The sequence below is a fragment of the Coregonus lavaretus genome (genome assembly GCF_964263955.1).
Source record: "Coregonus lavaretus genome assembly, chromosome: 11".
Classification (NCBI taxonomy): Eukaryota; Metazoa; Chordata; class Actinopteri; order Salmoniformes; family Salmonidae; genus Coregonus; species Coregonus lavaretus.
Genome location: NC_139998.1, coordinates 2,209,982 through 2,236,774, shown reverse-complemented (window position 1 = coordinate 2,236,774; position 26,793 = coordinate 2,209,982). Strand labels below are relative to the sequence as shown.

Sequence of the window (26,793 nt, the reverse complement as noted above, 5' to 3'; positions counted from 1 at the left end):
GGGGCATTTCAGAGTAGGTGTGTATATATACTGAGATGTTATAACAGATCATGTGACACTTAGATTGCACACAGGTGGCCTTTATTTAACTAATTATGTGACTTCTGAAGGTAATTGGTTTCACCAGATCTTATTTAGGGGCTTCATAGCAAAGGGGGTGAATACATGTGCACGCACCACTTTTCCGTTATTTAGTTTTTTGAATTTTTTGAAACAAGTTTTTTTTTCATTCCCCACTTCACCAATTTGGACTATTTTGTGTATGTCCATTACATGAAATCCAAATAAAAATCAATTTAAATTACAGGTTGTAATGCAACAAAATAGGAAAAACACCAAGGGGGCTGAATACATTTGCAAAGCACTGTATATGGAAGAGAAGCTTAGGCCTAACCACAGAAAGATAGAGAGCGATAGAGATATGCCGGTGGCATGCTACGATACCGACATGCATTTCTTTATGTCAGACCAAACCTTCAAACATTTCTAAACTTTATTAGGGTAATATCAAAAGTAAGTCAAGCCATTGTTTATAGGGAAAATTTGAGCAAAAGAGTGAATGTAAACAGGGAAAAAACACAATACCCTCCCCTGTGCCAAATAAAAAAAACACACAACCCTCCCCAAAGCAACAAAAGAAAGTTTGACAACCCTCCCCTATTTTCTCCCTTATTACTTTCACCCTGCTGGCGGAAACAGGACGGCCCCTGTGAGTGAAAAGGGCCCTCCTGATCCCCTCAAATCCCCTGATTAGAGAGCTCTTTTAACCTTGTGCCAGTGTGATGAAGCCCTCGTCTGTGCACCTCGGGTAGATTAGTGTGTAATCCCTTGGGTCCCTGCCACAAGCCCGCCAGGACGCCGTCTAATTGGAGACTGTGCCTACTACGGAGCAGAGTTGAAGCTAACCAAGGAAATATACCTGGGAGATACTTGTATCGAGAAGGACGGTAGCAGAGCCTTTTCAAATCTGCAACTGATCCTCACACCTCACGAACAGCCAAAAAAGTTGATAAGAACTTTAAATTGAAAGGGATGAAGGGGTAGATCAGATGCAACCTGACTGACTGATAGACACATGAGCCATTCCCATAGGCTCTACACATAAATGCCCAGACACAGGCGATGGGGATATGTTCTGAGGCCCAAGATGGCCTAGAAATGGCAGCCAAAGAGATGTCTGGGTCAATCCACCATGCCTGAGGGCACAGACTGTAGGGGCCATTCTGTCTCTTAGGATCCAACAATGAAGCGTAAAATGTCCTGCACAGGCTATGGAACCCAGTGCCAAAATATGATGCTCAAACCAATGAGTTACAGACTTCTGTCAGTCAGTCTAGAAATTGAGTATGACTTTCATACATATCATTACGATACAACGTTGACTATTTGGGTTGGCCTTTATATTGTCCTTTTCACAGAAGTACGATTTGTTTTCTCATAATCTCAGTTAACCCAGAACTACACTGAACATAAATATAAATGCAACATGTAAAGTGTTGGTCCCATATCAAGAAGCTGATTAAACAGCATGATCATTACACAGGTGCATCTTGTGCTGGGGACAATAAAAGGCCACTTTAAAATGTGCAGTTTTGTCACACTACACAATGAGAAAAAAGAAGAAACCCACACTGCTCTTGCTAGTATCACTGCTCTTTATTAAGCTTTACGTATCGGCCTCAAGGCCTTCGAGCTTTCTTATTTTTTCTCATTCAATTGTCACCATGCACCTGTGATGTTAAATAGCCATCGCTAGCACATTAGAGGCTGCTGCTGCCTATTGCAATCACTGGCCACTTTAAGAAATGGAACACTAGTCACTTTAATAATGTTTACATATCTTGCACTACTCATCTCATATGTACAGTGGGGAGAACAAGTATTTGATACACTGCCGATTTTGCAGGTTTTCCTACTTACAAAGCATGTAGAGGTCTGTAATCTTTATCATAGGTACACTTCAACTGTGAGAGACGGAATCTAAAACAAAAATCCAGAAAATCACATTGTATGACTTTTAAGTAATTAATTTGCATTTTATTGCATGACATAAGTATTTGATCACCTACCAACCAGTAAGAATTCCGGCTCTCACAGACCTGTTCGTTTTTCTTTAAGAAGCCCTCCTGTTCTCCACTCATTACCTGTATTAACTGCACCTGTTTGAACTCGTTACCTGTATAAAAGACACCTGTCCACACACTCAATCAAACAGACTCCAACCTCTCCACAATGGTCAAGATCAGAGAGCTGTGTAAGGACATCAGGGATAAAATTGTAGACCTGCACAAGGCTGGGATGGGCTACAGGACAATAGGCAAGCAGCTTGGTGAGAAGGCAACAACTGTTGGCGCAATTATTAGAAAATGGAAGAAGTTCAAGATGACGGTCAATCACCCTCGGTCTGGGGCGCCATGCAAGATCTCACCTCGTGGGGCATCAATGACCATGAGGAAGGTGATGGATCAGCCCAGAACTACACGGCAGGACCTGGTCAATGACCTGAAGAGAGCTGGGACCACAGTCTCAAAGAAAACCATTGGTAACACACTACGGCGTCATGGATTAAAATCCTGCAGCGCACGCAAGGTCCCCCTGCTCAAGCCAGCGCATGTCCAGGCCCGTCTGAAGTTTGCCAATGACCATCTGGATGATCCAGAGGAGAAATGGGAGAAGGTCATGTGGTCTGATGAGACAAAAATAGAGCTTTTTGGTCTAAACTCCACTCGCCGTGTTTGGAGGAAGAAGAAGGATGAGTACAACCCCAAGAACACCATCCCAACCGTGAAGCATGGAGGTGGAAACATCATTCTTTGGGGATGCTTTTCTGCAAAGGGGACAGGACGACTGCACCGTATTGAGGGGAGGATGGATGGGGCCATGTATCGCAAGATCTTGGCCAACAACCTCCTTCCCTCAGTAAGAGCATTGAAGATGGGTCGTGGCTGGGTCTTCCAGCATGACAACGACCCGAAACACACAGCCAGGGCAACTAAGGAGTGGCTCTGTAAGAAGCATCTCAAGGTCCTGGAGTGGCCTAGCCAGTCTCCAGACCTGAACCCAATAGAAAATCTTTGGAGGGAGCTGAAAGTCCGTATTGCCCAGCAACAGCCCCGAAACCTGAAGGATCTGGAGAAGGTCTGTATGGAGGAGTGGGCCAAAATCCCTGCTGCAGTGTGTGCAAACCTGGTCAAGACCTACAGGAAACGTATGATCTCTGTAATTGCAAACAAAGGTTTCTGTACCAAATATTAAGTTCTGCTTTTCTGATATATGAAATACTTATGTCATGCAATAAAATGCAAATTAATTACTTAAAAATCATACAATGTGATTTTCTGGATTATTGTTTTAGATTCCGTCTCTCGCAGTTGAAGTGTACATAAGATAAAAATTACAGACCTCTACATGCTTTGTAAGTAGGAAAACCTGCAAAATCGGCAGTGTATCAAATACTTGTTCTCCCCACTGTATATACTGCATTCTATTCTATAATATTCTTCTGTATCTTAGTCCATGCCGCTCTGTCATTGCTTGTCCATATATGTATATATTCTTAAATCCCATTCCTTACTTTTTTGTGTGTATTGGGTATGTGTTGTGTAATTGTTAGATATTACTGCACTGTCGGAGCTAGAAGCACAAGCATTTCGCTACACCCGCTATAACATCTTCTAAACACGTGTATGTGACAAATACAATTTGATTTGATTTGAAGACAGCTCAGATGTGCGAGTGCCTTTTTACATTTTGAGTCACACTACACAATGACACAGATGTCTCAAGTTTTGAGGGATCATGCAATTGGCATGCTGACTGCAGAAATGTCCACTAGAGCTGTTGCCAGTGAATTACATTTACCATAAGCCGCCTCCAACGTCGTTTTAGAGAATTTGGCAGTACTTCCAACCAACCTCACAACCGCAGAGCACGTGCAACCACGCCAGCCGAGGACCTCCATATCTGGCTTCTTCATCTGCGGGATCGTCTGAGACCAGCTACTCGGACAGCTGATGAAACTCTGGGTTTGCACAACCGAATAATTTCTGCACAAACTGTCAGATACCGTCTCAGGGAAGCTCATCTGTGTGCTCGTCGTTCTCACCAGGGTCTTGACCTGACTGCAGTTTGGCGTTGTAATCTACTTCAGTGGGCAAATGCTCACCTTCGAAGGCCACTGGCACGCTGGAGAAGTGTGCTCTTCACGGATGAATCCTGGTTTCAACTGTATCAAGCAGATGGCAGACGTTGTGTGGGCAAGAGGTTTGCTGATGTCCACGTTCTGAACAGAGTGCCCCATGGTGCGGTTTGCTGATGTCAACGTTGTGAACAGAGTGCCCCATGGTGGCGGTGGGGTTATGGTATGGGCAGGCATACAGACAACAAACACAATTGCATTTTATCGATGGCAATTTGAATGCATAGATATACCGTGATGAGATCCCTATGCCCATTGTCGTGCCATTCATCCGCCACCATCAACTCATGTTGCAGCATGACAATGCAAGGCTCCATGTCACAAGGATCTGTACACAATTCCTGGAAGCTGAAAATGTCCCAGTTCTTCCATGGCCTGCATACTCACCAGACATGTCACCCATTGAGCATGTTTGGGATGCTATGGATCGACATATACGACAGCGTGTTCCAGTTCCCGCCAATATCCATCAACTTTATACATCCATGGAAGAGGAGTGAGACAACATTCCAAAGGCCAAAATCAACAGCCTGATCAACTCTATGCGAAGGAGATGTGTCGCGCTGCATGAGGCAAATGGTGGTCATACCAGAAACTGACTGGTTTTCTGATCAGTCGCCCCACAGGGACAGGAGCTTTTTTTTTCTACTTTTTAAAAAGGTATCTGTGACCAACCAATGCATATCTGTATCCCCAGTCAAGTGAAATCCATAGAAATCTTTGAAATAGTTGCATGTTGCGTTTTATATTTTTGTTCAGTGTAAAATCTTGCCTAATTTGGTCTGATGCTCGATAGTCTGTCCACGAGAGATGCATTTTCACCCAGCAGTTATAAGCAATGATTTTATTGACATAAAATCTCTGTGCGCGATTATGCATTTTTCCTCTTTCCATTTCCAATTATCTTGCCACCAGAATGCATACCACTGCATACCATTTCTCTAGGAATTTTTATGGGATTTTTTTCTGGGATTTAACTGTTATTCTTCAAAAAATTTATGTCAAGGGGAATCAAGTGTCCTAGAGATGCTTTGTTGACTGTTACCAGGTCTTTGTAAAATCACCCCAGTGGCCTGTTCTAAAACTGGTGACATCACTAGCTTGGATCTAACGTACCATACAATATGATTCAAGATCAAATCAAATCAAATCAAATCAAATTGTATTGGTCACATGCGCCGAATACAACAGGTGCAGACATTACAGTGAAATGCTTACTTACAGCCCTTAACCAACAGTGCATTTATTTTAAACAAAAAAAGTAAAAATAAAACAACAACAACAAAAAAAAGTGTTGAGAAAAAAAAGAGCAGAAGTAAAATAAAGTGACAGTAGGGAGGCTATATATACAGGGGGGTACCGTTGCAGAGTCAATGTGCGGGGGCACCGGGGGTAGAGTTAAAGTGACTATGCATAAATACTTAACAGAGTAGCAGCAGCGTAAAAAGGATGGGGTGGGGGGGCAGTGCAAATAGTCCGGGTAGCCATGATTAGCTGTTCAGGAGTCTTATGGCTTGGGGGTAGAAGCTGTTGAGAAGTCTTTTGGACCTAGACTTGGCACTCCGGTACCGCTTGCCGTGCGGTAGCAGAGAGAACAGTCTATGACTAGGGTGGCTGGAGTCTTTGACAATTTTGAGGGCCTTCCTCTGACACCGCCTGGTATAGAGTTCCTGGATGGCAGGAAGCTTTGCCCCAGTGATGTACTGGGCCGTACGCACTACCCTCTGTAGTGCCTTGCGGTCGGAGGCCAAGCAGTTGCCATACCAGGCGGTGATGCAACCAGTCAGGATGCTCTCGATGGTGCAGCTGTATAATTTTTTGAGGATCTGAGGACCCATGCCAAATCTTTTCAGTCTCCTGAGGGGAAATAGGCTTTGTCGTGCCCTCTTCACGACTGTCTTGGTGTGTTTGGACCATGATAGTTCGTTGGTGATGTGGACACCAAGGAACTTGAAGCTCTCAACCTGTTCCACTACAGCCCCGTCGATGAGAATGGGGGCGTGCTCAGTCCTCTTTTTTTTCCTGTAGTCCACAATCATCTCCTTTGTCTTGGTCACGTTGAGGGAGAGGTTGTTGTCCTGGCACCACACGGCCAGATCTCTGACCTCCTCCCTATAGGCTGTCTCATCATTGTCGGTGATCAGGCCTACCACTGTTGTGTCGTCGGCAAACTTAATGATGGTGTTGGAGTCGTGCCTGGCCATGCAGTCATGGGTGAACAGAGAGTACAGGAGGGGACTGAGCACGCACCCCTGAGGGGCCCCCGTGTTGAGGATCAGTGTGGCAGATGTGTTGTTACCTACCCTTACCACCTGGGGGCGGCCCGTCAGGAAGTCCAGGATCCAGTTGCAGAGGGAGGTGTTTAGTCCCAGGATCCTTAGCTTAGTGATGAGCTTAGAGGGCACTATGGTGTTGAATGCTGAGCTGTAGTCAATGAATAGCATTCTCATGTAGGTGTTCCTCTTGTCCAGGTGGGAAAGGGCAGTGTGGAGTGCAATAGAGATTGCATAATCTGTGGATCTGTTGGGGTGTTATGCAAATTGGAGTGGGTCTAGGGTTTCTGGGATAATGCTGTTGATGTGAGCCATGACCAGCCTTTCAAATGACTTCATGGCTACAGACGTCAGTGCTACGGGTCGGTAGTCATTTAGGCAGGTTATCTTAGAGTCCTTGGGCACGGGGACTATGGTGGTCTGCTTGAAACATGTTGGTATTACAGACTCAGTCAGGGACATGTTGAACATGTCAGTGAAGACACTTGCCAGTTGGTCAGCACATGCTCGGAGTACACGTCCTGGTAATCCGTCTGGCCCTGCGGCCTTGTGAATGTTGACCTGCTTAAAAGTCTTACTCACATCGGCTACGGAGAGCGTGATCACATAGTCATCCGGAACAGCTGGTGCTCTCATGCATGCTTCAGTGTTGCTTGCCTCGAAGCGAGCATAGAAGTGGTTTAGCTCGTCTGGTAGGCTTGTGTCACTGGGCAGCTCGCGGCTGTGCTTCCCTTTGTAGTCTGTAATAGTTTTCAAGCCCTGCCACATCCGACGAGCGTCAGAGCCAGTGTAGTACGATTCAATCTTAGACCTGTATTGACTCTTTGCCTGTTTGATGGTTCGTCGGAGGTCATAGCGGGATTTCTTATAAGCGTCCGGGTTAGAGTCCCGTTCCTTGAAAGCGGCAGCTCTACCCTTTAGCTCAGTGCGGATGTTTCATGTAATCCATGGCTTCTGGTTGGGGTATGTACGTACGGTCACTGTGGGGACGACATCATCGATGCACTTATTGATGAAGCCAGTGACTGATGTGGTGTACTCCTCAATGCTGTCTGAAGAATCCCGGAACATGTTCCAGTCTGTGCTTGCAAAACAGTCCTGTAGCTTAGCATCTGCGTCATCTGACCACTTTTTTATTAACCGAGTCACTGGTGCTTCCTGCTTTAGTTTTTGCTTATAAGCAGGAATCAGGAGGATAGAGTTATGGTCAGATTTGCCAAATGGAGGGCGAGGGAGAGCTTTGTATGCGTCTCTGTGTGTGGAGTAAAGGTGGTCTAGAGTTTTTTTCCCTCTGGTTGCACATTTAACATGCTGGTAGAAATTAGGTAGAACGGATTTACGTTTCCCTGCATTAAAGTCCCCGGCTACTAGGAGCGCTGCATCTGGATGAGCGTTTTCCTGTTGATTAATGGCCTTGTACAACTCATTCAGTGCAATCTTAATGCCAGCATTGGTTTGTGGTGGTAAATAGACAGCTATGAAAAATATAGATGAAAACTCTCTTGGTAAATAGTGTGGTCTACAGCTTATCATAAGATACTCTACCTCAGGCGAGCAAAACCTCGAGACTTCCTTAGTATTTGATTTTGTGCACCAGCTGTTGTTTACAAATATACACAGACCGCCACCCCTTGTCTTACCGGAGTCAGCCGTTTTGTCCTGCCGATGTAGCGTATAGCCTGCTAGCTGAATGTTATCATTGTCGTCGTTCAGCCACGACTCGGTGAAACATAATATATTACAGTTTTTAATGTCCCGTTGGTAGGATAACCGTAATCTTAAGTCGTCCACTTTATTTTCAAAAGATTGAACGTTGGCTAATAGGATTGATGGAAGAGGCAGTTTACTCGCTCGCCGTCGGATCCTTACAAGGCACCCCGATCTCCGTCCACGATATCTCCGTCTCTTCCTCACGCGAATGACGGGGATTTGGGCCTTGTCGGGTGTCTGTATGATATCCTTTGCGGCCGCCTCGTTGAAGAAAAAATCTTCGTCCAATACGAGGTGAGTAATCGCTGTCCTGATATCCAGAAGCTTTTTTTGGTTATAAGAGACGATGGCAGAAACATTATGTACAAAATAAATTACAAATAACGCGGAAAAACACACATAATAGTACAATTGGTTAGAGGGCTGTAAAACGGCAGCCATCTTCTTCTTCTGTGATTGCCGGTAAATACTTAAACCTATATTAATCGCATTTAAAATGACTAACTCTAGATGACTAACTCTAAATGACTAACTCCATGTTCTTCAGATGTCTCCTAAATGCAACAGGTTACCTGATGTGACTTGGTTCAAACTGTAGCAGATGGCTTATTATGGCTCTGAGATGCTGAACTCACACTCAAACCACAAAACAAGGAAACTTGCTGGAGACCGAGACAGAAACAAATATTTTTGTATTTGCCATATGCTTGAAGGTGAGTACAAAAAAGTGCAGGTGCTGAATGCAGAAAAGTCTAACAGAAAAGCATACGTGTCAACGTTATACCATCATCAGTGCCTTTTTATTGCCGTGGAAGTCAATATTTTGTAAATGTTCATAATAGCATAAAAACTTATTTCATTCAGAATTTATCATGGTATTGTTATTCGATAGGACAATTAATGTGATTAAAATGAAGTAGAAAAAGCTGTTTTGTGCACTTGAGGTTGAGTTTATTAGTTTCAATTGGTTGGTGGAAAATCAATCTGTAACTAGGGACTGGTGCTGTGCCTTGTATTCGATTAAGAGGGCTGAGTCACAGTGCATATGCGCTGACGTGGCATTGTGACCTGCTCATTCTGAACAACGGCTTGTTTTTCGACCCCAAAGAAAGGAGAGAGGTTGCCATGGCTTTAGGGTTGCTAAGGACTGAGCGGCTCCTTTGGTTCAGATAGCACATCTTGATAGGCCAAATTAAAGTGAATGTCCACTTTACTGTCGACCCTATGTGGAGGCAGCGAGGAGAGTTGGATTACAATCACTATGCTATTGTGTAATAAATATATTTATTGATGTAAGCTAATTTATGTTGGACCCTAGTCTCTTCCCACAGCCACTGTATAGGTGAAGCGCCTTAAGGGGAGCGCCAAGAGTCTTGTAAGCGAGACTACAAGGACCCATGAGCTGTTATGAATGCTTACAAAAAGTATTATAACGCTCTATACAAGAGATTCAACTATTGGTATAAATTAACAGGGCAATTGTTATGGTTGTCCCAAAGCTTATGGTGAAATTGAGAACACATGAGAACAGAAGGGAAGAGAAACACACAGGAAGATACTGGCTATTATTTGATAGCTGTCCTTTTACATCAGTCATTCTACTCTGATCGTGTCCTACAGGTCAGTTACATAACATGAACTAATAAGGATCCTTTCAGGGATCAAGGTAAGGATAATTTCAGGGATCAAGGTAAGGATAATTTCAGGGGGTATGTTTATGCTTTTAATTGCAATAAATTATAAAATGGAGCAACCCAATTGTATTCTGTTGTATTGTTAGCGCTTACCTACACAGTCTTCATGCAACACTATCATATTCAAGGATCTGTGTGAGAGTTCCCCCTATGGGCCAAAGCCTAGCGAGAGGCCCCATCTATCTCATCTGTGTCAGCCCTTTAATCCACTTCCTCAGACGGGAGCATGATACTAGCCAGGACAAACTTATTTCAAGATTTCACTAATGTCATTAAAATCAATGAATCATAGCACATTATTGGGCTCATTCAGTCGTTTTTACCTGATTAAGTAGAATCATGTTGAAAAATAATGTTAAAAGTATCATTTCTATTCTTAACATCAGTTGATACTGTGGCTGCTTCCTGCTGAAGACAAATTGCCCCAATTCCAAATGTACAGTAACTCTCTCTCCCCCCTCCAAACATAGTCAAACATTTTCTGTGTTTGTTTTGGCATACTGATTAAACTCTATGGGTGGTGGTAACCCATACACATATTCCTTAACTGTATTCAGAAATATATTTCAATGAAAATAGTTTCATTCCCACAATTAGCACAATTTATTAGATTGGTTTAATCAGGCGCTGTGATCAGAGTTCTCTGCCTGAAATGTTTTGTATTTACTGTATCATATGTAGTCAAGGAAGCCATTGAACTGAACAAGAAGATTCACTAAGAAAAGTGTTTATGTAACTGAGTAGAAAAATGTATGCATATTATGTGTAACTTGCCAAAATCAGACAAAACTTCTGCATGATTGACTTCATGTCCAATATGGTTGTATTGAAATCTATTTGCATTACACTTACTAAGGGGCAACATGTACCTGTACAGCACTATGGATGATACCCTTTCCACATTACCTTGCATTTCCTGCCGTCCACTGTCTCCTCGTCGAACTCCTGGCCGATGTGGAAGTTGATCTCGGTGGTGCGGACGGTGGTGGAGGTCTTGATGTAGAACTGCTCCCCGTCCTGGCGGATCTCCACATGGGGCTTGGAGGCAGCCGCCCCAGCCACCTTCCTCAGCATGGCGTTCACGCCTGGATTGGCAGAGCACAGACCAGGAAGGGAGACGGGGGCAGATGCCAAAGGGAGTTAGGCCTGATTCAGACAGACAGACACCACCCACCACTTAGATTCGTCTGGACAAGATTTAGCCCAAAACAGTACTCAACTTGACCCTCCCCACCGACCTACCCCTCTCTCACCACACCACCTCTCCCTAACTCTCTCTCACTCTTGGAATCTTTGTGGACTCTCTTCTCTTACTTTTAAATCCATGATAGGCCAACTGAATGAATAGCTTTTCTTCAACAGACACCAATTGAATGTGGTAAACCATAATAGTAGAGCATTGTTCTTCTGGAAAGTGCTCTGTGGTTTCCACAGCCCCTGGTTGTTAGCCAAGAAGCATATATTGCAGCGCATAAATAACGGTATATGGAACTTTGGGTGGAAAGAAAGACAAATAAGACAAATGCTTTGGGCCCTTGGGAGTAGCCTCAATAAATCTGTTGCTAAAAACCTGAGGAGAAATCTGAGGAATTTTGGCACTGCGGTTTGTGAGAGATTAAGTATTTGGCCTGATTGCCACGAGGGAGAAAAAAAAAAACACTTGTTGTGTGACAGGGCCAGATCCGAATTGGGTTTTGGAGAATCTGGGGGCTGGCCATGTAAAGCAGTGACTGAGACGCGTGGCAAACTCCTGGCATGAGGGGAGTGCTTTGGCATGCTGTGTGCCACTCTGCAAGTCTGTCTGGCCACCCCTACGCCCAATGTGTCACCCTTCCTACTCAAGGACAGCCCTGACAGGTCTTGCTGGTCTCTCTCTGCACTGTCCATCTCATCTCACCCTCAAAATGGCCACAGATACAGAATCACTGTTGGATTGTGGGCTATCCAAGTAGTAGGACTCACTCCCAGACTTTCACCCTCTCTGGTTGCCCTCAAACATGCATCGATCATCAAGGGCTTTGGATACTTTCAGCACTTAGCAACTGGCCTACGATCAGTATCCACAGAAGTCCTAACAGTAGTCCTAACCTTAACCATCTATAGAATGCAACCAGCAAGACCACGAAACGAGCCCTGGACCAGGGTATAGCATATGTACACTGACATCACATCAGAGCGCTAAGCTACGCACAGCACTGCATGTTCTTTTTGTGCTGCGATGGTGAGAAAAACGGTATCATGGTCCACAGTGCAGCCCTCCTTCAAGTCAACAGATGATTATAGGAACGTTGATAGAAACAACTGTAGCGGCGTCGGAATCCACATTAGGCTAATGCATGGATCTCAGTTGACCAGCCACTTATGCAAGAGGAAACAAATGATCTGCATGGGCAGATGTGGTTAATGTTGGCACAACTTGACGAAGCGCTGAAAGAATGCATGCAATCTCTCTGAGCCATTTGGTCCTAACCAGGAAGAATGGTCCCTATTGGGTTATAGCTGAACTGTGCTGTGATGGGTTGGCAGACATCTCACTGGGAAAATGTAATCAAAGCTCAGTGGTTCACTGGATCCGTTTGGTGGAGGCTAAGCAAGGTCAGTAAACTTCAATCAACTCAGGTAATTGATTTAAAATTCATGAATGCAAAATAATTGGGCAGTTTTAAAGCCATAGATTGAATTGTAATGTTAACTTAATTAGTACCTGGAAAGACAGTACTATAAAATGTTTCTGTGTACAATTAAAAAAGTTTTCCCACTCAGCAAATTTGTTGACATTGGCTCTCGTGGGGTTAAATACTGTTTAATGGTGCTCACAACTCAAAACCATCCTCTGAGCAACGAGCTAACCAAAACAGCCCCATAGGGAATATTCCTCCCAAAACCACAAAATATGACATGTCCGGTCCTGTTGCTTGAGCGGCACAGTGCTTACAGTCCAGACACCGAGAAACCCAGTCACACAAATGAATGACCTGGTTAAACAATGAACAGCAAGGAATAAAAGCAAGTGAGGGAGAAAAAACACAAGGCAGAACAGGAGAGAATTCCATAGGGCTCTAGAGACCCCCACTGACACTGCTAATGCGTGCCCTACTTAAACGTTAAAGGTCCCAGATGTATTTATGTCAATATCATATAATTTCTCTGGGTAACAATTAAGTTAGTTACTGTGATTGTTTTAAAATGGTCAATAAGAAACAAACATAGCTTCTTAGCAAAGAGCAATTTCTCAAGCAATAATTTAGCTAGGACTGTCTGGGAGTGGTCTGAGTGGGAAGGGTTAAACTGAAAACTAGCTGTTATTGGCAGAGAGGTTTGGAACTCTCTTTCTTATTGACCTATTAACTAATTAGCCGCCTGGTGATGTCACCAGACAGACAAAAACGAAGGTTACGTATGTAACCACGGTTATGTGAGCTATATGGATAACTTCCAATATATCACTCCACGTCGGAGGGATACATCCGAGGTGAGGATTTACAGATTTACTCCCGTGTACACCTGTGTCACGGCTGGGGTCCGCCAATGTGGGTCAGGAGTGTGTCTCTATCTGACAGGACCTGGGTCCTGGTCGTGGCACAAATCAGCCAATCATCCAGGTAATTGAGGATCAACAATCCTCAGGACGTGAGAGGTGCCAGGACAGTGTCCATGCACTTTGTGAAAGTATGGGGTGCCAAGGAGAGGCCGAAGGGAAGAACCATACATTTGTAAGCCGTCCCTTCAAAAGCGAATCGGAGGTACTGCCAATGAGCTGGGTGAACAAGAACATGGAAGTACGCATCCCTCAGGTCCAGCGTCACAAACCACTGGTCCTTGGACACGGCCTGCAACACACTGGCTGGGGAGAGCATGTGGATCCTCCAGTACCTTCAAGTACCCATTGAAGTTGCAGAGGTCCAGAATCAGTCGGCCACCGTGGTGACACGAAGGCCCCTGAAGGACGGGTGGCCGGCACCGGAATTGGAATCGGTACCCCTCGAGCATCACCCAGGGGGACTACACACCCTCCTCCCACTTTGCCCTTTGAGACTGGAAGAAGCGGCCGGGGAAGGTTGTGTCAGGGGTCCTGCCGGGGCCCGCCTCTCCTCTGGCGCCCCGAGTGCCTGGGTCCCCCAGGCACGTCCCTATGGCGGTGACAGTTGACAGGTTGTTGCTTCACTGAACGCTGTGCCCCTCCCCGCTGTCGTCCCTCAGCACGAGGCGATGGGGCAGGAGAGGGAACCCCCCCATCGTTCGGGTGCAGGTGGGTGGCGAACGTCAGCCCTGGGGTGATGGGGAGAGGGGCAAATGTGCTCTGGAGAGCAGCTGGCAGACGGGATTGGGCCAGCCAGAGATTGTGCAGGGAGGTAACCACCTGAGCCATGGCCCGTCCGTTGGCGCAGGCCACATCACTCTGGAGCAGGGAAAGCAGGCGAGATACCTCCATTGCTTCCCGGAGGAGCTCCTCTGTGCCCTCCTGCAGCCGGGGCAACAGAGTCTGCAGGTTGGCCTACAGCAGCATGGCCGCATTGGTAAGAGAGCAGAGGGACCGATATGTGGCTTTCAAGTCCGCATCAAAGACTCTGGGGGTGGGGGTGGTCCCGGCTTCAGTCGCGGGTTCCGCCCTATAATCTCCTGGTCCGGGAGGACCATGGCAGCTATCATGGTGTCCGTGGTCGGGTACTCCCGGAGGCCGAGTGACTCCGCGCCCACACCATAACTCCATGGTCCAGTCTCTGCTGTGAGTCGGAATCACCCTCTGGCAGAGACCCAGCTCTCCTGCAAGGCCTCGTGGACCTCAGCAGAGACTGCAGATGGAGAGTCATCACTGTCCACCAGTTTGATGTCCAGTGCAGTGGCTACCCGAGTGAGTAGGCTCCTCATAGCCTCTCGAGCCGCTGGGGGCGATGAAGCTTGGCTGCCGGCTTCTGACGGTGAACAGTGCCAGCATCGTCCCCCAGGAACAGCCTATCACTGGCCAACAGGGAACAGCTGTCGTCACCACTGAAGCATGCGCCCTCCATTCCAGGTGGTCCCAGCGGTCCGACTCCTGCCTCTTGCCTGCGGTGGCTCCGGCCACGCTTCCTGGGAGGGGTACTGGGCCCAGTAGAGGGACTAACAGCTCGCTGGCGCACCACTCCTGAGGAAGGGAGCTCGTCCCCAGCCTGAGCCTGAACCTGAACCCGAGCCTGGCCGACCCACTCGCACATGGCCTCCAATTGCGCCAGACACAGGCGTTCTGAGAACACCACACAAAACAGGCATCCTGTAGGGCGCTCCACCGTCCTCTCCGCATTGCTCAAACCCAGGCAGTACATACACGAGGTATGCGGATCCCGAGGGGGGATGCCACCATCACACCTGTCACAAAGGGAAGCCATAAGCTCAGCCAAGCCAACAAGGCCACGGAGAGCTTATGTCGTGACCCGCTTGGAGGAATAGGAACCCGGTGAGTGATAAATTATCGGGGTAGACCCGTGTAACCAGGTAATGGATTTGATTTATTAGTTTTTTTGTTTTACGCCAAATGCAATATTACCTAGCCGGTTTAATATCAAAGCAGCAAAAACAGCACCATATGATGGAGTAACTCCATTAAGAAACTCTAAAGTTAATGTCTCAACGTAGTGGAAAGCCCACCACAATACTCTTACACTCTGCAGAGGAAAGAAGAAGAAAAAACCCTGCAGGGTAATTAGCAGAGAAATCGCGCCTATGGCTCGGGGAACAGCATGTTAAAGCTATTCACAACACACACATAGAACAAGCCAGTCGGCAAGTTGTGTAAGGTAAATTACAGTTTGTGCAGCCACCATACTAATGAATGCACACGGAGTCGAAGTGTAACGCTAACGAAACACAAGTACGACAAACCACGGGCGGAAGATACAGAGCTCCATTTTGGTCTCATCTGACCACAACACTTTCACCCAGTTCTCCTCTGAATCATTCAGATGTTCATTGGCAAACTTCAGACGGGCATATATATGTGCTTTCTTGAGCAGGGGGACCTTGCGGGCGCTGAAGGATTTCAGTCCTTCACGGCGTAGTGTGTTACCAATTGTTTTCTTGGTAACTATGATCCCAGCTGCCTTGAGATCTTGAGACAAGATCCTCCCGTGTAGTTCTGGGCTGATTCCACACCGTTCTCATGATCATTGCAACTCCATGAGGTGAGATCTTGCATGGAGCCCCAGGCCGAGGGAGATTGACAGTCCTTTTGTTTTTCTTCCATTTGCGAATAATTGCACCAACTGTTGTCACCTTCTCACCAAGCTGCTTGGCGATGGTCTTGTAGCCCATTCCAGCCTTGTGTAGGTCTACAATCTTGTCCCTGACATCCTTGGAGAGCTCTTTGGTCTTGGCCATGGTGGAGAGTTTGGAATCTGATTGATTGATTGCTGCTGTGGACAGGTGTCTTTTATACAGGTAACAAGCTGAGATTAGGAGCACTCCCTTTAAGAGTGTTCTCCTAATCTCAGCTCGTTACCTGTATAAAAGACACCTGGGAGTCATAAATCTTTCTGATTGAGAGGGGGTCAAATACTTATTTCCCTCATTTGAATAAAAATAAATGTATAACATTTTTGACATGCGTTTTTCTGGATTATTTTGTTGTTATTCTGTCTCTCACTGTTCAAATAAACCTACCATTAAAATTATAGACTGATAATTTCTTTGTCAGTGGGCAAACGTACAAAATCAGCAGGGGATCAAATACTTTTTTTCCCTCACTGTATATATAGGGGTAAATCCTCACCTCGGATGTATCCCTCCGCCGTGGAGGGATACCAATATATTGGAGTGATCCAATATAGTGAAACATAACTCCATCCCACCCCACCAAAACAGGCTGAAATTTCAGGCGGTTTTTCAAACAGCTCTTACACTAAAAGGGCATTATCAAATTTTAACAATTTCACAGTATTATTCCAACCTCATAGTGCGGAAATATATATAAAACACAGGAAAATCACGTTTTCGACTTCACTCTGCTTTTAATTCTTGAATAATGTTGTTCCCATGCACATGCAGCCGGCAGCCGGACCCCGGCTGTAACTATACCATGTCTATTGGTATATCATTGTCTTTCTATATCCAATTTTTCACACATCTTCTGTAGCGGAGGGCTTCCCGTAACAGCTTGCTTTATGCTCTTTCCCTACCCTTTTAGATAAGAGAAGACAATTAGCATACTGTTGGAAGTGAAGCAATCCATGCCCAATGAAAATAAAAGCTTCTTTTAAATAAAAGCTTCTTTTTTTTAATGCACATGATGGATAATGGGCTAAAACTCACGCAGGGATGCACTGGGCAGGCTATTGAAAAAAATAAGAGAGGGATGGAGAGAGAGAGACAAAATGGCAAGAATGGGCTTACCAAGTGCTTTGAGAAGTTCATCAAAATTCTCACTGCTCTTCATTTTCCAGGTGCCTGCAAAGTTGGCCATTTCTGCTGGGGCTGACAGTAAGGTTGTGCCTGCAAAATAACCTGCTCTGCGCTCTGCTCTTCCTATGCCCTCTCTCCCTCTCTCGCTCTCACACACTCCCTCCTCCCTTCCTCTCCTTCTTTGCACTCTTCTCCACGCACAATCTTTGCCTTTCTCAATCTCGCTCTCTTGTCTTCCTTCTGTATCTTCCTTTCTGTGTAGTAGCGTCAATCTCCTCCTTGCCACGAGATAAAGCAAGTGTCTTTCTTCCTCATTTACACAACCTTTTTCTTAGTGTCTTTTACTCCCTCTATCTCACTTCTAGTCCTTCTCTCTGTCTCTCTCTGTCTCTGTTTCTGTCTCTGTCTCTCTCTCTTTAGTGCCGGCTTCGACCTTGTCTCTGCCACTAGTTATAGCAAGTGTATTTTAATCTGACTCACTATAGGTCCCTCCCCCTAGAAGCCCATTATTATCGCACACAATCTGAACACACCAAGCTTGTCATTCCCTAACCTAGACTGGGATTCAGAACCTAGATGATCAACCTTTGCAAGCGTATATGTGTTTTTTAAATTCATGTAAAATATTCATATTTTTTGTATGGTAATCAATTAATTTTGATGGAATGAACATTTTAAAGTAATGTCTGATACTTTCTGTTGGCGATTGTGTATTGTGATGGTAATAGTTTTTGTTCACGGCCCACTTTATATTACTTACATGCTTATGGCAAAATGTTCTGATATGGTTGACCCACTATCATATGGTTTGGAAATAGGAATCCTTTATATCACAAATCGGTCCCCTTATATGAATGCCCATATAACTCTCAGTATTGTAGCCTTTACCTTTTGTGGCACACAGAGTGAACATCAAGTGCATTCTGAGGGCCTCATACAGTAGTTCCTGAAATGGACAAAAAAACATTTTAACTTGAACATCACTTGTTAACGTCTTAGATTTTTGTTTGATGGTATTTTGAAATTGTCATGAGCAAAAGACTTGAGTTTGCGTGCATGCAACAAAAGTACCCCATTAGCCCACCAGAGGGGTCATAGTGAGTCTCATCAGACATTTAAAAAATCACACAAAGGGCTATTTACAAACCTCCAGCACTAGTTGAGTTGATTATAAACAATAAACAAGGTGATTCTCCTTTCTCCTTTTAAAGTTATTGATTGATTTTAGCTGTTCACCATCCAACCTGACAGAGCTTAAAAGGATCTGCAGAGAAGAACGGGAGAAACTCCCCAAATACAGGTGTGCCAAGCTTGTAGCGTCATACCCAAGAAGACTCAAGGCTTTAATCGCTGCCAAAGGTGCTTCAACAAAGTACTGAGTAACGGGTCTGAATACTTATGTAAATGCTATTTTCAGCTTTACATTTTTAATAAATGTGCAAACGTCTAAAAACCTGTTTTTGCTTTGTCATTATGGGGTATTGTGTGTAGATTGATGAGGGGGAAAAAACAATTTAATCAATTTTAGAATAAGGCTGTAATGTAACAATGTGGAAAAAGTCAAGGGGTCTGAATACTTTCCGAATGCACTGTAGGACAGACACTTCAGAACAAACTTCCTTTTTTGGGACTAGGATTTATAGTACATGTACAATTTCAGATGTTTGCATAGGAACTGTGTATTCATGAAAACTCATTGGTTTCTTATAAATGAATGTTTTCTGTAAGGACCCATGCCTGAAGTGTACTGGATGGATCACTTATCAGAATAGACTTCAGAAACAATGACACAATTGAAATACATGTTTAAAACATACCAGATGCTTTGGTTGAGGGGAAAGTAAAGCAAATTAGTTTAGTTTTAGTTGTATTTATTCACACATAAAAAGACAAGTGAAAGACAAACAGTGCAGATAAACCAAGGTAAAACAATATATGCAGGCGAGGTTGGAAACCCAAGAAGGCACGAACATCTTTTGATGCATGTGCATCCAGTGCTTTTATTCACCCACAAGAGGAAAAGACTGGGAAAAGAGGAAAAGCCAAGTACAGCAAAAATTAGAGGGGCATGAAAAACTGTCTTTGTAAACCATTAACATCAGCCACATTAAAAATAATAACCTCTGACGTGAGTACTTCCCTTTTAACGTGTTTCAGTTAATGCAAGATATCAACTCATTATCAACAATCATTTCCCGAGTTGTCTATAATGAGTCATGTGGACATGCCTCCAGTGAGGCAAACAGCAGCACTGAGATCAGTAATGAGGTGAAACAAGCTCTGGAAGTGAAGACCTGAGGCAGAAATGGAAAGAATGTATGCACTTATTTGCTTTCGAGGAGAGAATGTTCCCTGTAAAAACCCATAATTCTGAAGTGTTCTTGATTGAAAGAAACGCTGGTCTGGAAGCAAACACTTATTAGGAGCACAAAGCAACAACGAAACACTTCCTTTCATTAACAATTGCATTTGATTCAGCTTGTGAGCCTTCTGAACTTTGAGGATGATAACCCCAATAAAATGTACATCTGCGCAGTGGACATCTGCACACTAACACGCACATACGGGTGCACACACACTAAATAACTGGATACCCATGTGAGCCGCACTGTTGTGTGTGTTACATAAACCAACCTCCCTGACAGGACTACAAGACTGCTGTGGCATTAAAATGACATTGCAATAAATACCCACATTAAAGAAGTCCTGCAATTATCACACAACATTTACTAGTGCAAAGCACCAACATCAAATGGTAACTGAAGTGCCTCAAGTGCAAAACAGCATTGTGGTTTGTTTTTAATTCGACTCACATTATTAGCAGTTGTGTAGATTTTAGCTGGCCTCTTAGATCAAATTGTTTGTTACCACAGTTTGTTACCACATACTTTGTTTAGGCTACAAGGCTTTCTCTTGTTTTCTAAAAATAACTTATCTGAAAGAACATGCATGTTGAAAAACTTTATTTCTTATTCATGTGTGCATGTCTTTGCTTGAATGCTGGTTTGATATTGAAAACAACTTAATTGCAATTATCTGAGCCTATGACGTTTGCCCCTGACCCTCCTGATGTTGAATAATTCTATGACACAATATGAAATAAAACATTACTATAGTATTGCATTCACTATTTTAAAGATATGATTGAAGTGAAGTATATCAAAGAAATCATGTGCCATGTGCATGAGAAAATGTCATGAATACAACTAGAGTTTAGCTCCATTGTTAAATTTTTTGTTGGTAGACCCACTATGATGATATGCACCTATTAGAAGTATACCTACACTACACAATAAACTTGAATTTAAACTAGGGGATGCAGCTCTACACACCTAGAAACAAGCATTCCAAATGATTTCACCATGATATGGCAGTTTCATATTACTATATTACTAAATATACCATTTACATAAGTATTCAGACCGTTTACTCAGTACTTTGTTGAAGGACCTTTGGCAGCAATTACAGCCTCGAGTCTTCTTGGGTATGACGCTACAAGCTTGGCACACCTGTATTTGGGGAGTTTCTCCCATTCTTCTCTGCAGATCCTCTCAAGCTCTGTCAGGTTGGATGGGGAGCGTTGCTGAACAGCTATTTTCAGGTCTCTCCAGAGATGTTAGATCGGGTTCAAGTCCGGCCTATGCATGCAATACGTTGATTCATTTAGTGCTCAAATTTACGACAGCAGAACTGTGAGGTGTACAATTATTGTTTTAGGAAAGTAGCCTAAAAACCGTATTTAAAAAAGAGTCTATAAAGTTTTGCATAGGCTACACATCGAAACACAAGGAATAGTACTTTTTTAATTTGTTATAGGCTGTTTTTAAGGACACGTAACTGTGGCTCATTTGGCCAATATCCCTTCTTTATTGATGGGGCTGGCTGCGCCAAGTCGAAACTGAATGCATATGGATGTCTCGTAAACCCTGAAATGCTCATATTGTTTATATGCAGATTTGAGAACATTCACATGAAAATCTGTCACCAATTGGACGGAAAGCAATAGCTAAAGACACCCTAAAGACTGTGGTAAAAAAACAAAAACAAAAAAGCTAGTCCGCTAGTCCAGTGTCACTTTGATTTTGCCTGCACATCATGGTTGACCAGATTAGGGTTGAATATTTTCCCGGTCCCGCTTTAAATGATGTTCAGTTCATAAAGGCTTCAGAATGCCTTTATAAGCACTATATAAATGTGTTACAAAGCATCTATAACCATATGTGATGCTTTAAAGGGTTCATAAATGTGGCATAACTGTGTGACATAATCACCAATGTCAAATGTGACATAACCCACTATGTCAAATATGATATAAACATGTGCTTTATATAAAGAGTGACATGTTGTGATGATGGATGGCATACGCTCCCAAGTGAAGTCATGTTAGTCACATTACACCTAATCTCAATCCCAGACACTTCCTCCCAAATGCTCGGAAGGTCTGATGGACCAATGCATCAAACTTGGTCTTCAGTTAGGATAAGGTTTAAAATCAAATGTTAAGAAGATAAAATGTGGAAATGGGCAGGGTTTAGCCATAATTATGACTTTGTGACTGTGTTAACTAGCGACGATGACTCAGGTCACTCCTATAGAATTCTATGGTCACTCCCACTAAGGCCAACTTTGAATGGTTGATATCCCAGGCTTATAATTGATGTGTTGTGTACGCAATAGCCTATGGACGACATTACACCATGAAACACTTACCTTGATGAAAGCCCCCAAAACAAAAGAAATTGAAAGTGTCTTTCTTCCGGAACCAAGTTACATTTTCTTCAGTACACAAACACGCATATGACAAAAACGAGCCAATACCGTGCGGTGCTGGGCCCAGTCAGGTCTTTGACACATTCACCCACTCCCCCGCTGAAAGATGGGCAACAAAATGTTGGCACCATTGTAACATGTTGTAATCAAGCCCTGGTCTCCAGCATGGGAACAGAAGAGGAATACCTGGGGCGGTAGTCTCATGTTGGACTACTCCAAATCATCTTGGTTCTGACACACACACAAGCACAAGCCTTGCAGGTCCATCAACCCATTTAAATACTTCTCAAACTCTACAGTAACCTGTGGATCATGAGATAACCTTCATAAATTAGCAGAATGTTAATAACCTATTTATTTACACTCTATGTAGTATCCTGTAATACTTAGTTCATAACACATCCATAAAGACTGTATGTCGCATGACACTGTACTTAATTTAAAGTCAGACCCCTTTGGTAATTTAAAACACATACATAAAGGCTTAATGATGTAAACACAAAAAAAAGACGTAGGTAATTATCAACAACAGCTAAAACAAATAAACATTAAAGACACATTTAAACCATGCATTTCCTTTTATTCGTACATTTTTAAAACAATACAAATACATTCAGTTTCAAAAAGTCCAGCAATGCAATTACATTGAACATTACACACGGCTGTGAATAGTGTAGCTTGCCCCTGAGCTGGCAGACGAATGGATCTTGCCTCTCTTAGGAAATGCCTTTGTCACACCTTCTGGATAAGGCATTTCTGTGCTGTGCCAGAAACTCTAAATGGGGAGATAATAAACTCCATTCCATTCGTATTATTCTATTATATCCCTCTTTCATTTACAAATCTCATGACGTGACTCTGAGATGTGGCTGTATCTAGGAGGATTTTTATTTAGCTGAGCCTGCTAGTTAGCTAAATTTCAGCTAGCTAGCAATTGCTGTGAAGTCACCAAAATGATTTGAAATAACGATTGAGGTACCTACAGTATGTAAACTAACTCAACTACTACAAACTAATTGAAATTACAATAAATAAAGATTGTTACTTGTTTTTTGCTGTCCAGTGGCACCACAAGTGGGCATTTGATTTGCGAACTCATCACATGATCAGTGTCTCGCCAGCAACACTAAAAAAGTACTTCCGGGTCACGGAATTTCAGAAACGTTAAAAATAAAAGTCCCCCACTTAATAGTGGAAAAGTGTCAATAACCTGTATTTGTTCATGATATATGAAAAATAATTCTATAAACATTAACAAGGATTCATATTTGTTCATATTTAAGTGACATTTGGTCAAATAAATGCTCCCAATGCGATTCACTGTATATGGAATATATATTGGCTTAGAGCAGGAACTATTCTGTGTGTCGCAGTAAAAGTATTGTAAGGAATACACAATAGGGTCTTTAGAATGTATATATGGTGTCATTTCATGGGTCTCTGAATATTACAGAGTGTTGCTGGCCTTTTACTACACCCATTCCATTGGCGGCCACAATGCGAATCACTGTATGTGGAATACATATTGATCACATGCGCTTACTGTGCTACAGAAAACCCGCTAACCAAACAACATTGCAGGGCATGCTCACTGATCTAAATTTCTTAGATTTTTCCCAGATCTCAAAGTCATTCCCTGATGTGGTTTAAACATTGTGGTGAACACACAAATTAATATTTGGTTGTTTTTCTATTAAGAAAGTGTGAAAAAAAATGGGAAAACCAGAAGAAATGGGGGAAATCTGAAACCTGGAAAAAAAACTGAAGTAGGCAAAACATTTAAACTGTTTTTGAAAGGCCCTACCAATGTTTTTTTGCTGTGCATGACTCCACTTTAGAGTGTCTGTCATCCTGCAGCACAGCATTATGGGGAAGATTGAGGTCAGGTCCAATATTGACTATGCACCCAAGAGGGAAAGCAGTTGGGCCGTCCTAGAAATGCTTTACAGTAATATAATATATACAATTTAGCAGACACTTTTATCCAAAGCGACTTAGTCATGCGTGAATACATTTTTACATACAGGTGGTCCGGGGGGTCGAACCCAATATCCTGGCGTTGTAATACTCTACCAAGATGCATCATAGGGTTACAAATTCTTTGTGAAATCTTAATTTAATATGATTTATAAGGCCTTTATTAAGCGGTGCTTATGCCACCCTTTATTATGCACAGGTTTATGTCATATTTGACAGGTGGTTATGTCACACAGTTATGTCACATTTATGAACCCTTTATAAAGCATGACATAAGGTTATAGATGATTAGTAACACATTTATTTAGTGTTTATAAAGGCTTTATGAAGCCTTTATAAGCTGCACTTCATTTAAAAAGTGGGACCATTTTCCCTGTATTTTACAAATGTTCTTTCCCGAGAATAATCACTTTTCTCCCAGGTAACCTGGTGTTTCCCACCAACCCGGACGTGCCAATCTAATGTAAATCATATGTCTTGATTTGATTACAGCTTTGATTGGCATGAAAATTCAAGTCTGATGCTACCTGAGCCTGATGAGCCATACATTCAATACATTTTATAATCACTACATTAAAGACATTTTAACAGGCCAAGCCCAAAAAAGGCCAAATGATTGTGCCATTATCTTTTCTTTTTTTTTTACCAATACATAGCCTATGATAGGCTACCGCACATTACCCACGACAGAAAAACATAAAAGCCCATAGATGTAGCTATGCTCTTTTGGGTAAGTAAATGAAACAAGCTCCAGTAAGCTATATCACGTTTCAGGAGAAGACCCAGATGCAGACAGTGTCGGAGTAACAAAAGTTTATTACAAAAACAGGGGGCAGTCAAACGACAGGTCAAGGGCAGGCAGAGGTCAGTAATCCAGATCAGAGTCCAAAAGGTACAGAACGGCAGGCAGTCTCAGGGTCAGGGCAGGCAGAATGGTCAAAACCCGGAAAACTAGAAAACAGGAACTTGAGAAAGACAGGAGCAAGGGGAAAAACGCTGGTAGGCTTGACGAAACAAAACAAACTGGCAACAGAAAAACAGAGAACACAGGTATAAATACACTGGGGATAATGGGTAATCTGGGCGACACCTGGAGGGGGATGGAGACAATCACAAAGACAGGTGAAACAGATCAGGGTGTGACAAGCTAATCTTTTTGAGTGTGGACTCTATTACTGTATTGTATTATACTGTATTATATGGACTGGAATTACGCACCTCTTTCAAACCATGAACCTGGGAGGGAACATGTGATGCTGGTGCAGGATATGCACCCTAAATATTACAATTACAGGCTAGCAAATTCAATTTAAATTTTGAAATATAATAAACCCTATTTTAAATTTTCATAATTAGTTGTCACGACTTCCTCCGAAGCTGCCTCCTCTCCTTGTTCGGGCAGGCTTCGGCGTTTGTCGTCACAGGTCTTCTAGCCACTGCCGCTCCACATCTCATCATTCCATTTGTTTTGGCTTGTTTATTACACACACCTGGTGTCAATTCCCCTCATCAGTACCTGTATAAGTGTTCCCTCTGGCCCCTTGTCTTTGTGTGTGATTGTTTATTGTGGAGGTTAGTTTAGCTCGGTGGAGCTCTTGTATATTGTATCGCCGGGATATTCACCCGTGTGCCTTGTTGTTTCCAGTGCGCTGTATATTTCCGCACTGGAGTGTTTGACGCATTGCTGCGTACCGCTGTGTCAATGGAATAAACCTGTTATTCTGTGATTTACCCTCCTTCAAATCACAACACCACAGAATCACAAACCCGCCATGGAGTCAGCAGGAGAAGAGCCCATGCCTGGAGTCTTGGCACGGGTCCACAAGCATTCCAGGATGCTAGCCAGCTTGGGAGAAGCAATGGATCGGGTTCTCCAGGTCGTCCAACGCCTGGAGAGGAGAGGACCCGACCCGATGGGACCAGCTGAGTGACCGGATCCGGCCACCCACACTCCAGCACCCCGAGGGATTCGTCTATCCCGACCGAGGGAGTTTGACGGGATGGCTGCCCGCTGCCAGGGATTCCTCCTGCAGCTGGACCTCTACTTCGTGAACATCAGCCCGGCTCCATCGGAGCAGGAGAAGGTGTCCGCCCTCGTCTCCTGCCTCTCGGGGAAAGCCCTGGAGTGGGCCAACGCGGTCTGGAGATTAGGAGGAACCGCATTGGACAATTACGGCATGTTTGCTCGCCTCTTTCGGGCAGTCTTTGACCACCCGCCCAAAGGAAGAGAGGCGGGCGAGCATCTGGTCCAGCTGAGGCAGGGGACGAGGACCGCGCAGAACTTTTCCCTGGAGTTTCGGACCCTAACGGCTGGGTCCGGGTGGAACGAGCGGGCCCTGATCGACAGATTTCGGTGCAGCCTGCGACAGGACGTCCGAAGGGAGCTAGCCTGCCGGTATGCCATGTTAACCTTCGACCAGCTGGTGGACATGGCCATCCGGTTGGACAACCTGCTGGCTGCTAGAGGACGTCCTGGGAGTGGCCTGCCCGTTTCTCCCCCCCCCCCCCCAAACTCAGAGTCCGTTCCGATGGAGTTGGGTTGGGCAGCGATCTGGGAGAATGGAGAAGGACAGCTTCAGTGTCACTCTTGGGGCAGAAGAGGACATTATACTGCACGCTGTCATCAAGGTTCTTCCGGGTCTGGAGGGCGGCAGGCATGGCACTCTCGCATCACCCCAGGTAGCGCAAACCCACACTCAGTCAGAGCCCTCTGCTGCACACTGCACCATACACGTCACCTCCCTGACTACCCCGTAGTTTCCCAGTGCAAGGCGCTGGTTGATTCAGGCGCCGCTGG

The 26,793-nt window shown here is 44.1% G+C and overlaps 1 protein-coding gene across 1 annotated transcript in view; it reads right to left on the bottom strand.

The window, feature by feature from the left end:
- The window catches only part of LOC311137360 (cellular retinoic acid-binding protein 1-like), a gene marked incomplete at both ends in the record, with an annotated part of 55,431 nt that extends 38,121 nt beyond the window's left edge, over positions 1 to 17,310 (bottom strand). The window contains 2 exons of the mRNA XM_084171809.1: positions 10,782 to 10,960; positions 17,241 to 17,310. Of these exons, the coding sequence (XP_084027935.1) occupies positions 10,782 to 10,960; positions 17,241 to 17,310 (249 nt within the window). The remainder of the gene's footprint in view (positions 1 to 10,781; positions 10,961 to 17,240) is intronic.
- Between the last annotated feature and the right edge of the window lie 9,483 nt (positions 17,311 to 26,793).